Source organism: Aquarana catesbeiana, linkage group LG13 (genome assembly GCF_042186555.1).
Source record: "Aquarana catesbeiana isolate 2022-GZ linkage group LG13, ASM4218655v1, whole genome shotgun sequence".
NCBI lineage: Eukaryota > Metazoa > Chordata > Amphibia > Anura > Ranidae > Aquarana > Aquarana catesbeiana.
Genome location: NC_133336.1, coordinates 194,176,550 through 194,190,587, shown reverse-complemented (window position 1 = coordinate 194,190,587; position 14,038 = coordinate 194,176,550). Strand labels below are relative to the sequence as shown.

General features: G+C 42.4%; 1 protein-coding gene and 1 long non-coding RNA gene across 2 annotated transcripts in view; both read left to right on the top strand.

Moving 5' to 3' along the window:
* Positions 1 to 560, top strand: part of LOC141116645 (uncharacterized) — a 133,892-nt gene extending 133,332 nt beyond the window's left edge. Inside the window, exon 13 of the mRNA XM_073609037.1 lies at positions 308 to 560. Within this exon, the coding sequence (XP_073465138.1) occupies positions 308 to 513 (206 nt within the window). The 3' untranslated portion in view covers positions 514 to 560. The remainder of the gene's footprint in view (positions 1 to 307) is intronic.
* Positions 561 to 1,156: 596 nt separating this feature from the next.
* On the top strand, positions 1,157 to 6,206 carry LOC141117242 (uncharacterized). The gene is made up of 3 exons (XR_012237124.1): positions 1,157 to 1,229; positions 1,666 to 1,691; positions 5,858 to 6,206. It is a non-coding gene; the product is annotated as an uncharacterized lncRNA (long non-coding RNA).
* The last annotated feature ends 7,832 nt before the right edge of the window (positions 6,207 to 14,038 follow it).

The following is a 14,038-nucleotide window of genomic DNA, read 5'->3' as shown; positions in this document are numbered from 1 at the left end:
AAATGTGAGGGGTGTACTCACTTTTGTGAGATACTGTAGGTATGTACATCCAGTTCCCAGACAAGGTCATCCAGTGCCCTGGGACCACACCTCCACCCCACTCCATGCTTCACTCCTATCAATTAGGCACCACTGGAGAACAAAGCATTGACCAGCTCCCAGCACCTCACCCCTCCACATTAAAAATAAATAAAAAAAAAACAGCATCTGGGACAGGTGCCCCTCCCCCTCCTTATCCTGTGTGCATCTACTAATATGCAGTATCTGTTCTTGTGAACTAAAAACTGTTCTATTTTCCTTTATGTAGAGAAAAGTAGCAAGCACGCAATACCAATAATCATTGTGACTCTTCTGGTCTTGCTCTTGGTTGCCACTTTCCTGCTCTTCAAGTACAGACACAAGCTACACTGGCCAACCACTGGGTGTCCGCATCAACGAAGAGGACTGCAACCGGAGCCTCAAATTTCTCCAACATGTATGACCATTATCTATATATTAAAGGAGTACCAATGACTAGGATGTAGTACAAATATGCTATCAAAAGCCCAAAGGAAGTTTCTCTAATATATATGACTTAAAGCTAAAGTTTATTCTTCTTATTTTTTGTCTTTATTGGTTCCTTCTTTCCCTCCACATCAACATGCTAATAGAAATTTTACATTAAACCTTTTCAATTTTATTACATACTTTAATTTAGGCCAAAAGACATAATTTCTCGGTTTTTCTGCTTCTGTATGCAATGCAGGCACATCATGGCTGATTAAATATATACTGTACATACACACACACGTGCACACATCTTTTTTCCAAGGGTCTTCTGGCCAGTCTGTTGACATCACAAGTCCTTCCTCTTTGCTTCCAGCATGCTTCCTGTTGGACTGTATGTCACCCACTAGAACAATTTAGTGCAGTAGTGCCCTGGGCTCACAGGAAGTGGGTTGAACGATGCTGTCATTCAACCTGGAGGTTCAGGACACTGAGGAGGATTGATGGCAAATATTTTCAAAGGTGATTTTTTTTTCTTTTTTTTAGTTTCACTTTTGCTAAGCTACAGTATTTATTTTTTTATGTTTAAGTGGAGTTCTTCTTTAAATATATGTTGCATTGTACAAATTTAATACAGAAGAATACGTCATTATCATCTCCCTCTTTCCCAGATGTTGCCGGAGAGTCAGCTGATGACACTGAAGTCACTTACACCAACCTTATTCTGCATCGTGTACATAAAGGTAATCCCTGTGTAGGAGTTTATGTTCTGGTTTACTGTTTACAAATTTATATGGCATGGACACATAGAACGCAGTGGTAGTCTCCTGCTTGTAAGCTTTCTTTGTATGACTGAAACCTGCTCTGACTCATTCACCTATGTATGGGATCTTGGCTTGAGCTACTGATCCCTGTAGACAGGCCTTTTACAACACTATGGTGAGAAGATATGGAAAGCATATGAGAAGGAGTCTCTAAAGCTCTATCTGGCAAGATAGCAAACTATTATAAATGTTATAATTCCATACCTGACAGAATAAAATATGTCTAAAATATGAGTATTTTTTTTGGCATATTGTTTTCATTGCATCACTAAAGTCTGTCCATGCACTTGCTATGGACTAGGAGAAGTAGTAAATTGTGAATATTGTGTGCATTTATTTTATGTTCATTTTCCAGGGTCTTCAACATTGACCAGAGAACCTGTGAGTATAATTCAATATTTAAAAAATTGGTTAAGTGAAAGATTTACAATATCATGTTCAGAAGAATAATTGGAAGGATTAATGGGTGGTGATGGATACCCAAAGTAGTGTTTCCAGATGGTGGTCTGCAGATGGTGGCAACACTAGACTGGCTCTATTCCCAAACCAAAGGGCTTCCAAGCCCACTTTGGACTGATATTAGGAAAAGAGATAAGGACTGGAGGACCACACCAGAGTATTGAACCATTAGATGTTGAGGAACATGCTTAAGAGCTGCCTTATAACAACTCCGTGACTCTAATGCCTAAAGTCCATTCAATAGACCAACATTTCTCAACCATTTACCCCACATGAACCCTTGAAATAATTTTTTTTTTTTTTTTATATTGAACTAGATGTCTTTTTTCAACCTGATTAACTATAGAACTATGTAACTATGTGTTGGGAAAACCATTGCAAAAACCAATTCATTGGTGGTCAGTGGGAAAAGTACCCTTTACATTGCTGACCAGTGGGAAAAATGTTCCCCTTTAGTGGTGGTCCAAATGTCACCCTTACAGACAGCTAAAAAGATCATTGAGTTAATAGTTACATAGTTAGTCAGGTTGAAAAAAAAGATACAAATCCATCCAGTTCAACCTATAGAAAAAAATAGAACAAATAAAATGCAAGTGGTGTTGATCCCCGAACTATGCAGGACCATCAAATAAGAGGTCAGTCAGCCACAGCTCAAGGTGCCCCTGGCAGTCTCTGGAGGAGCCCTAGTTGTCGATGGCAGCCTTAGACATTTCCTCTGTTTATTAAGCCCTGATGGAAAGGGTGTCCTAAAGCCTGAAAAGAGTTGGCTATACAAGCAAATTCTATTATCTATTCTATTATCTATTATCTATTTTTTGAGCTTTAGGAAGACTATGAACACTGTGTGAGCTGAGCAGTAGGCATAGAGGAGGTCACAAGTAGGTTGAGCCCCTACAAGAAACAGTAATGTATTCTTCAAATTTTGAGCCTGGAAGGAGTATAGGGTTGGCAGGGTAACTAGAGCAGTAGGCAAAGGTCAATGCACAAGTAGGATCCAAAATTTGTACAAGTAATAGTAATATATTTTTCAGATTTTGATCCTGGCAGGAGTGCTGGGTTAGTAAGGTAACTAGAGCAGCAGCAGAAATGGACCGTACCCCTCTACAGGTGCAAGTGTTCTGAAGCTCTCCTACGAAAATGTTCACATTTGTAATCATAAGATACATGGCTTCTCTCTTACCCAATCTCCAAATGCCCCATTGTGGTTCAACATGAATCTGGCAGAGCTCGCTAAGCTTCCTGATGTACCATGCTGGGCTTAAGTATGCTCACCAACTGTTTTCTTCCAGGACATTTAAATCATTTTCCGCACTGAGAGCTGAACTCAGCATTCCTAACACTTATTTTTTCCTTTATGTATAACATCATCATGCAGTAGCAGCCCAGATTGGCTAGGGAGATGTCCTACTTCAGCCCTCGGAACTGGAAACTCTGTTATTCAAAAAGCATTATTCTAGGTTGGTTTCTAGATTTTATACCTTGGAATTAACGCTAACGCATGGGCAGCCCCAGTGTGCAAGGGGTTTTACTATCCTCATCTAGACCAGATTAAAGCTCAATGGCAAACGGCTATACCAGCATTGCAGGATGACTCCTGGGTGGAAGTGTTGGGCAACCGTCTTTCTGGGGTCATAGCAGTCAGGAATAAGGTGATAGATTGTGCAAAATGGGTAGATTGGATTCCCCAGAATGCTATAGTTGCCACATTGCCACTGGAGACTTTTTTCACATGGTGTGGGATTGCCCAGGTATGCGGCGGCTTTGGTCTATAATTACTAAATTTACAGAAGAGAAGTTAGCCTTACCCAATATATGCACCCCCATTAGATCACTCCTAGGAGACCTTGAGGATGAGGGCCTTTGCGACTCCCAAAAAACTTTGCTGAGGTTCCTCTTCTTTGATGCTAAAAAAGCTATTGCTTTACAGTGGAAGAAACCAGACCTTCCTAGCTTGCAAATGTGGATCAAAGCCCTACCTATGTACAAAATGACTTACACTGCGAGGGGTTGTCCAAAAAAAATGCAATAAAATTTGGTCGAGTTGGACTTTTGCAGTCTCAGACAACATAGAGGTCGAGGTTGATTTATTTTCTGTTGCCTTAGTGGTCCTGGTCAAGCTATGTAAGTTTTGTGCCTTATTATTTTACCTATACTGGCTACATTTCCTTTTAGTACCTTATGTTTTGAATTCACCAGCTGTTTTCTGTTGGAGTTGTGCTTAAGACAGGCTTTGCGAACAATGTTTATTTGTCTATGTACAAAATTGCTCTTATATCAGTATGTATTGCTGATCTGTTAGTAGTTCAGTTTTTCTCGTTTTGTTGACTGAAAAATGAATAAAACTACCTTAAAAAAAAAGAAAACCATAGCAGACCACAAGTAGGACAAGATCTTCTTTCCAAAATTTTCACTAGAAAAAGTAATTATATTTGTAACGGAACCCGATTCCCACACACTCAGCTTGAGTGCTTCTGTCAGTACACTGCATCCTCCAGTCAGAGCATCAATATGAGATATTATAGTGAACCGTACAAGACTAGCCGACAATAGCTTGTCTGAACATGGAACATTTTATTTGACACATACTTTTATATCCCACAGGAGGACAGCCCCTCCTGATCATATTATCCCAACAATACAAAGTGTGACCAGAAACATAATTAACATGAGCTAATTAACTTGTCATTTAACCAGCCTAGGTGACTCAATGCCCACCCAGACAATGTTGTGATTAATCAGATACCCCCACTTCAGGTCAGACTTGCCGGCATGAAACTCTCAAAGTACAATACACATTGTTATAAGTAGAAACACATCCCACAAGAGTTTGCTAGCAGAGACAAACATTATTCCAATTAGCACAACTAACAATACATACAGTGATCTTCCTCAGCCTAGTAGGCAACTGACTATAGCAGGAGACCTCAGTAGCAGACTGTCCGTCTCCTGAAGACCATGGAATCCACATCTAAGCAATGCTTTGATTAATCATGAATTGCAGATGGCATGGCAACTGTCTACAACAGGCTATGAGGCAAAGCTCATACAATGTCCCATTTGAAGTAATCCAAACCACATTCTTAGTGTCATCATTTTCTCAGTCACTCTGTGCCCCTAATAGACTTACACATAAGAGGGACATTGGGAGCTGAAACAAGGGTTTCCCAACATCTCTAAGGGAAACTGGGTTCCATGGGCCCCCTGCCCAAAGTGACTCTCGTCACAATATTCAGATTTTGTTCCTGGTGGGAGTCCTGGTGTGGTAAGGTAACAAGAGCAGTAGAGATAGGTTGGTGCACAAGTAGGGTGAACACCTAATTAAAAAAAAAATGTATAAGGAATTGTAATTATATTCTTCAGAGTTTGGGCCTGGCAGTAGGTAGAAGCCTTGGGGTGGCATGATAACTAGTGCACACATATGGTGAGGCGCTCATTTCAAAAACTGTCCCAGGAATAGTAATACAGTATATTCTTGCAAAAGATTTTGGTTCTGGTAGGTCCTGGTAGGCAAGGTAACTAGAGCAGTAGGCATAACCTGGTGCACAAGCAGCAAAAATTGTACAAGGAATAGTAAAATATTCTTCAGATTTTGGGTCTGGTAGAAGCCTTAGGGTGGCAGGATAGAGCAGTAATCAGTAGAGTGAGGCAATCATTCCAAAAAATTGCACAGGGAATTATATTCTTCAGATGTTGGGCCAGCAGTAGCCCTGAGGTGGCAAGGTACCAGCCAGGGAAGGCAAGATTTTGCTCAGAGTTTGGCCCTGGCAAGGTAACTCAAGCAGTAGCTATAGGTGCATAATTAGGTGCCATAGTTGAAAAGTGTCATAGCCAAGTTATATTTTTTTTACTTGCTGGTCAAGGTTGACATCTATGAGGACAGATGTTCAGATCACATTGGAGTTATCAATGCCCTTATGTGTTGGTCCACATGTACAGTGCAGTGACACTGTTTAAGGTTGCAAGCTTTCTATGGTTAACAGTATTATTGAGAGCATATATTAAAAGGTTTAAAATAAAGTCTATAAAACATTGATAAAATAAGAAATGATTTATATTGATCAATGTATATCATTCTTGTACTTTTACAGGATGTCACCTATGCCGCTGTGAAATGCAGAAAAGCACCATATTAAAGAAGACCTCTGCTGATCTCAGTCTGTAATGACCAGATAGCATCACCCCATTATAATATTTTAAAGACTAACCCTTGTTTGGGGAATAAATTTACTTTCATTGTTGCTATTATGTATATATTTATTATGCTAACAGTGCTGATGTATTCCGCTGTGCATTGCCTAAAACTGCATCAGTTCTTGGACCACTAAAGCAGATCCTTGTGTTAAAACTTTTTTTTATAAGGCCAGAGATTTACTTCCTTAGAACTGTAGCTGGTTTTAAATACAGAAAGGAGGAGAGGAGATGAGAATAAAAGAGGAGAGGAGAGAAAAGAAGAGGAGAAGAGAGGCGAAGAAGAGAAGGGAGGCGAAGAGGAGAGGAGAGGAGGAGAGGAAAAGGGGACAGGAGAAGAAAAGGAGAGAAGAGAAGAAAATAGAAGGGGAGAGGGAAGGGAAGCGAAGGGAAGGGAGAGGAGAGGAGAGTTTTTATTTTTCTCGCTATTGATATATGTTAGAGAAAAACTGTCATTATAATGTAGCACCCTCTAGGTAGGTAGGTGCTAGAGGTGGGATTTTTTTGTAGGACAGGTAAATTTAGGCAGGCCTGGCTGGCAGCCAGGCCTGTTTGGTTTGATTTGATCTAGGCTGGGAGTGGCTCAGGGTAGAGGCTGGTGACTCAGAGGCAGCATCACTGAGACCTCCCTCTTCTTTCTAGAGTTTGCTGGAATGTTCTGGAAAAGAGGAGGAAAGGAGAGGTGGCACTTCCTGGGGTGTTTTAGGGAGCCCTGACCATTTCCCAAACTGGATTGGTAGGGGGCAGGCCTCCTTAAATACTCAGGGTCAGACCAGGTGGGGAGGAGTTGTTGGGTTGAAGAGCTGGAGGGAGAGAGTGGCGAGGCTGTCTGGGCCTTTGAGGGAGCTCCCCAGTCTGGGGGGGTGACCTTGGGCCTGGGCCCGGGTGTAGTCGGGACCACTTTCAGGAACACATGAATTGGTCCTGGACCAGAGGCACAAGAGAGAGCAAGGAGAGGACAGCAGGAGAGAGCACTGCTAAGAAACTCCAGGGAACACAACTGGTCACAGTCAGGAGGGCTGGTGAGTGAGGCACAGTCAGGAGGGCTGGTGAGGCCTGAAAGGACTAGGAGTTTGCAGTCTGAGATGAGTGCAGAACCAGAAGTGTGGACTGTGGTGGAAGGGGCAGTGGAAAGAGGCAGCTGCAGCCAGGAGGGCTGACAGGGCCTGAAGAGGGCCTAACTAGGATCAGTAGCTATAGTAGGGCAGCTAGCACAAGGACTTTTCTGATACACCATTGGAGCCAGTGGTCCCAGCCTGCTAAAAGCATTTGCTGAGGCCTGGCTGAATTAATGTCAGGCCTAACCAACAAATAGTGCTAGCTGTTCCTGGGGAATCAAGTGATGTGCTGGAGGTGACTAGAAGTAACAGTCTGCAGCAAGTGATGTTCTGGTGGAGTGAGGAATGATGAGCTTCAAGAAAGTTTGCAGGAGACAGCTGAAGGAGTATGTACAGGGAATGTTCATAGTTATCCCAAAACAATTTGTTGTTCTTTTATCCATGCTGGGCTTCCCATAGCTCCCATCCCCATCCAAGTTATACCCCTCAATAAAACAAAAACATTTAGTTCACTGACTGTTTTATGTCTCAGAGTGCTGGAGAGTGAATGCTGGGCTGGGCACGGTGACAGACACACCACAATTCTCAGCAGCCCCTATGGGGGTACCGCTACAATAAAATATAGGTGGGGGGGGTGTAGCATAAACAATATTTATTGTGAGTGTAACTTCCTCCAGCATCTTGAGTGTTTGAACATCAATCATTACGTTTGACATGCAAGTTTGAGTATCAAAGTCAACATATCCCTTTAAAGTAAACACGCATACTCATTATCAGAGATAAAAAGAAAGTGAAATAAATCCACGACCACTTAAATAGTAAACATGTCATTTCTTAGAGCCTCTTTAATTATCACATTATTCTACATAAGCAAGGTAAAGTTTGAAACCAGTAAGAGAGGAATAAAGAAAGAAAATGAAAAAGCATGGAAGGGGATGGGAAAAAAAGAGAAAAAAAAAGGAAAAAGGGTCAAGGAAACAGGGTGGGGAACCTGCTGAATCTCGACATGCCAGATCCAAGTGTATTGCGGTATTTGTTAACCACTTCAGCTCCAGAAGATTCTACCCCCGTTATGACCAGGGCATATTTTGCTATTCGCCACTGTGTTATTTTAACTGGCAATTGCGCGGTCATGCAATGCTGTAATTATATTAAATTGATATAATTTTTTTTCACACAAATAGCGCTTTCTTTTGGTGGTATTTGATCACCACTGGGTTTTTTATTTTTTGTGCTAAAATTGAAAAACAAAAAAATTCTAAATAAACATTTTTTTTCTGTTATCTGCTTCCAGACCGCCTCACGCAGATATACTGCGGCAGAAGGGCACGTACAGGCACGTTAACGTACCTGTATGTGGCCCTTTAAGAGGTGGCTTGCAGGCGCGCGCGCCCGCTGGGAGCTCCGTGACCGTGATCGGGGGTCCCGCGGACTCAATGTCCACAGGGATACTCCCGATTGTCTTACGATGAGGAAGAATGGGGAGATGCTAATGTAAACAAGCATCTCCCCGTTCTGCATAATGACACTGTCACTGATCACAGCTCCCTGTAATCGGGAGCAGTGATCAGTGTCGTGTCACACACAGCCCCTCCCCCCCACAGTTAGAATCACTCCCTAGGACACACTTAATGCCTACAGCGCCACCTAGTGTTTTACCCCTTCACTGCCAGCCACATTTACACAGCATTCAATGAATTTTTATTTGCACTGATCGCTGTATAAATGTGAATGGTCCTAAAATCACGCCAAAAGTGTCCGATGTGTCCGCCATAATGTCGCAGTCATGATAAAAATCGCACATCGCCGCCATTACTAGTAAAAAAAAATTATCAATAAAAATGCCATAAAACTATCCCCTATTTTGTAGACGCTATAACTTTTGCGCAAACCAATAAACGCTTATTGCGATTTTTTTTTTTACCAAAAATATGTAGAAGAATACATATCAGCCGAAACTGAGGGAAAACAAAAATTTTAAATATTTTTGGGGGATATTTATTATAGCTAAAAGTAAAAAATATGTGTTTTTTTTTCGAAATTGACGCTATTTTTTTGTTTATAGCGCAAAAAATAAAAACCACAGAGGTGATCAAATACCACCAAAAGAAAGCTCTATTTGTGGGAAAAAAAGGACGTCAATTTTGTTTGGGAGCCACTTCGCACAACCGCGTAATTGTCAGTTAAAGCGACGCAGTGCCGAATCGCAAAAAGTGCTCTGGTCTTTGGCCAGCCAAATGGTCCGGGGCTTAAATGGTTATAAAGCATATCCGATAAAAAAAAAATCAAAATTTTCCTTACAACTAGGACAAAATGTATTCTGCTACATATTTTTGGTAAAAATAAAACAAATAAGTGTATATTAACTGGTTTGCGTGAAAGTTATAGTGCCTACAAACTATGCTATATACTGGAATGTTTATTTATGTATTTATTTATTCTTGTAATGGCAATAATCAGCAACTTATAGTGGGACTGTGAGTGCGGCGAACAATCTGACACTAACTGATCCTGGGGGGGACTGACTAACTGCCACGGACATCATCAGTGACACTAATACAGAAATCAGCGATAATACTATACACTGACACTGTACTAATGGCTGGGAAGGGGTTAACATTTAGGGGCAATCAAGGGGTTAAATGTGTGCCTAACAATGTTTAGTGTGTGTTCTGTGTGCTGATTTTTACTGAGCGAAGTGCAGGGAGGAAAAAAAATGCACATCATTGCTGTTTGTAGAGAGCCCTGTGTTGTTTACTTACACAGGGCTCTCTTCTGCCATTCGGTCAGCAGATCAAGCGAGTTCCAACCATAAATTATTGATTTATGGCCGGAACCCACTGATCGGCACACGCTCACCCTACCCGGAAATAAGAAATCATGTACATGTAATTGATGTACATTCACATGATCCAGAGCAGCAGAGCCATCCTGCCGCAGTATAAGTGTAGCTGGCGGTTCTGAGCCGGTTAAGCAAAATATTGTTTGAATATGGGTGTATCAATGAAAACCCACCAAGACATCCATGCTTGTTGAAAATTATTCAGATTTGTCATTATCCTGCACAATCATATGTTCCATTCATATAAGATCGTTTGGGGCCTCAAACCACTTTGCCAGAGTAGGGACAACCGGGGACTTCCAGCGCCGTGGGATGACTCGCCTGGCAGCTACTAAAAGAGGTCTGAAAGTGGAATGTTTCACCAATTTCACCATTTTCAGAATCAGAGATGATAAGGCTGCTTGTTTCTGTGATTTGTGAGGTCACAATTATTATATAACTCAAAACTCGTGTCCCAGAGTCGTTCAATGGGAGGGCAACTCCACCAAGTGTGGAGGAAAGTACTCACTGCTCTCACCATACCCGGAATCAGAGGTGGCAAAGAGAGGAGAGCTTTTATTGTCTCTGTTTTCATCTATGTAAACCACTTCAGCCTCAGAAGGATTTACCCCCTTAATGACCAGGTCATTTTTTTGCGATACGGCACTGCGTCTCTTTAACCACTTCACTACCTGGCCATTGTCAAATTACGTCCACAGATGGGATCTCCCATCCTGGGTGGACGTCATATGGGCTTCCCGGCCATCTAGGGTCCGCGTTGCTCGGAACCCGGTGCATGTGCCCGGCGGCCACGATGTCCGCCGGGCACCCGCGATTGCCCGTTAACCGGGCCGGACCGTGGATCTGTGTGTGTAAATACACAGATCCACGTCCTGTCAGTTGAGAGGAGACCGATCTGTGTTCCCAGTACAGAGGAACACTGATCGGTCCCCTCCCCTTGTACGTCCCCTCCCCCTACAGTTAGAATCACTCCCTTAGGAAACATAATTAACCCCTTGTGTCCCCCTAGTGGTTAACCCCTTCCCTGCCTGTCACATTTATACAGTAATCAATGCAATTTTATAGCATTGATCGCTGTATAAATGTGTCAAAAGTGTCCGATGTGTCCGCAGTCACGAAAAAAAATCGCCGCTATTACTAGTAAAAAAAAAAAAAATTATTTTTTTTTTTAAAAATGCCATAAATCTATCCCGTATTTTGTAGAAGCTATAATTTTTGCGAAAACCAATCAATATACGCTTATTGCGATTTTTTTTAACAAAAATATGTAGAAGAATACATATCGGCCGAAACTGAGGAAAAAATTTGTTTTTAAAAAAAAAAATTGGGATATTTATTATAGCAAAAAGTAAAAAATGTGTTTTTTTTCAAAATTGTCGCTCTTCTTTTGTTTATAGCGCAAAAAATAAAAACCGCAGGGGTGATCAAATACCACCAAAAGAAAGCTCTATTTGTGGGGAAAAAAGGACATCAATTTTGTTAGGGTACAACGTCGCATGACTGCGCAATTGTCGTCTAAAGTGCGACAGCGCTGAAAACTAAAAATTGGTCTGGGAAGGAAGGGGATGAAAATGCCCTGTATTGAACCGGTTAACTGACAATTGCGTGGTCGTGTGACGCTGTACCCAAACAAAATGAACGTCCTTTTTTCCCCCACAAACAGAGCTTTCTTTTGGTGGTATTTGATCACCTCTGTGGTTTTTACTTTTTGTGCTATAAACAAAAAAAGACCGTCAATTTAAAAAAAAACACAACATATGTTACTTTTTGCTATAATAAATATCCCCCCCCCCCTCCCCAAAAAAAAAAAATGTCTTCATCAGTTTAGGCCGATATGTATTCTTCTACATATTTTTGGTAAAAAAAAAATCGTAATAGGCGAATATACAGGATACAGGAGATGGTCAGAAACTGTGAACATGATACAGAAGATGGTCAGAGACTGTGGACATGATACAGGAGATGGTCAGAGACTGTGAACATGATACAGGAGATAGTCAGAGACTATGGACATGATACAGGAGATGGTCAAAGACTGTGAACATGATACAGGAGATAGTCAGAGACTATGGACATGATACAGGAGATGGTCAGAGACTGTGAACAGAGATACAGGAGATGGTCAGAGACCGTGAACATGATACAGGAGATGGTCAGAGACTGTGGACATGATACAGGGGATGGTCAGAGACAGTGGACATGATACAGGGGATGGTCAGAGACTGTGAACATGATACAGGTGATGGTCAGAGACTGCGGACATACTACAGGAGATGGTCAGGGACTGCGGACATACTACAGGAGATGGTCAGGGACTGCGGACATACTACAGGAGATGGTCAGGGACTGCGGACATACTACAGGAGATGGTCAGAGACTGTGAAAATGATACAGGAGATGGTCAAAAACTGCGGACATAATACAGGGGATGGTCAAAGACTGCGGACATACTACAGGAGATGGTCAGGGACTGTGGACATACTACAGGAGATGGTCAGAGACTGTGGACATGGTACAGGGGATGGTCAGAGTCAATGTGTTCACATGGTAGGTACAGACTGGGCCAATTACAGCCCATCTGTACCATGTGATTAGCTCTGGCCAATCACAGCTAATCACAACAAAACTAAAAAAAATACTGATCACTTCCCAGAGTACGACAATGTTAATGGTAACATTATATTGCTCTGGTCAAAGTGTGTTTAAAAAAAACATTACCACAGGGAGGGAGAGAGTATGGTGGGCAGTAAGGAGAATCAGTTCCTGCCATACAGTGTTTACATAGGGTTAAGAACCCTCTCACCAGTACCAGTACCAGTCCTGTTTTTCGACATGAATGTCAATGAAGGAGGGGCCCATCATGGGTCGAGGATTTGAGCTCTGGAGAACCCGCACAAGGAATGATGGCGAAGCTGAAGATGATCAGCCAACCCATTTGCTTTCTTTGGAGCATGCTGGAACCGAAGAGCGGCAGTTGCATCAATGTCCCCTTACTGCTGGCAGTGGTGTTACACAGGCCATGATCCTAGCAGAGACCCTGATCAGTTGGGAATAGGGATGGGTTATCTGTTCGAGTCGAACATGAGTTCGACTCGAACATTGGCTGTTCACCTGTTCGCCGAACAGCAAACAATTTGGGGTGTTCATGGCAAATTCGAAAAGCCGCGGAACACCCTTTAAAAGTCTATGGGAGAAATCTAAAGTACTAATTTTAAAGGTTAATATGCAAGTTATTGTCATAAAAAAGTGTTTGGGGACCCGGGTCCTGCCCCAGGGGACATGTATCAATGCAAACATTTTTTTAAAAACAGCCTTTTTTTCGGGAGCAGTGATTTTAATAATGCTTAAAGTGAAACAATGAAAGTGAAATATTCCTTTAAATTTCGTACCTGGCGGGTTGTCTAAAGTATGCCTGTAAAGTAGCACATGTTAACCGTGTTTATAACAGTCCGAGAGCAAAATGACATTTCTAAAGGAAAAAAAAAGTAATTGAAGGATTCCCGTTGCATCAGAGGGGGGCGGGGTCACCCGTACATGTCACTGGGAAACCCCGGCGTTTCCCCTTGTCAGAGGGGGACGGGGTCACGTGATGGGTGGCCCCACCCTCAGCTACATAAGAGCTTCAAGCTAGCGCCGCGTCATTGGCTGGGTGCCTCCGGTGGGTGCAGGATCCTGTGCGTGTTCCTCGGCTCATGTATGAGCCTGTAATTCTACATTACCAGTCTTATAGGGCGTACACACGGTCGGACTTTGTTCGGACATTCCGACAACAAAATCCTAGGATGTTGGCTCAAACTTGTTTTGCCTACACACGGTCGCACAAAGTTGTCGGAATTTCCGATCGCCAACCACGCGGTCACGTACACTACGTACGACGAGACTAGAAAAGGCCGGTTCAGAACCAAGCACGGCACCCTTTGGGCTCCTTTTGCTAATCTCGTGTTAGTAAAAGTTTGGTGAGAGACGATTCGCGCTTTTTCAGACTCGTGGCTTTCAGATCGTTTTCTGCCGTTCAGTTTGTGCTTGTGGGTTTGTATCTGCTCTTCAGTGCGTGCAGTCAGTTCGTATCAGAGTTTTCTGTGTGATCTTGCCTGCTCGTTGCTGTTTTTCAGGTCGCTCTTCACAGGCCTTGCTGTTCTTCAGTGCGTTCTGTTACTTCGTTCTGAGCAGCCGACCATTTT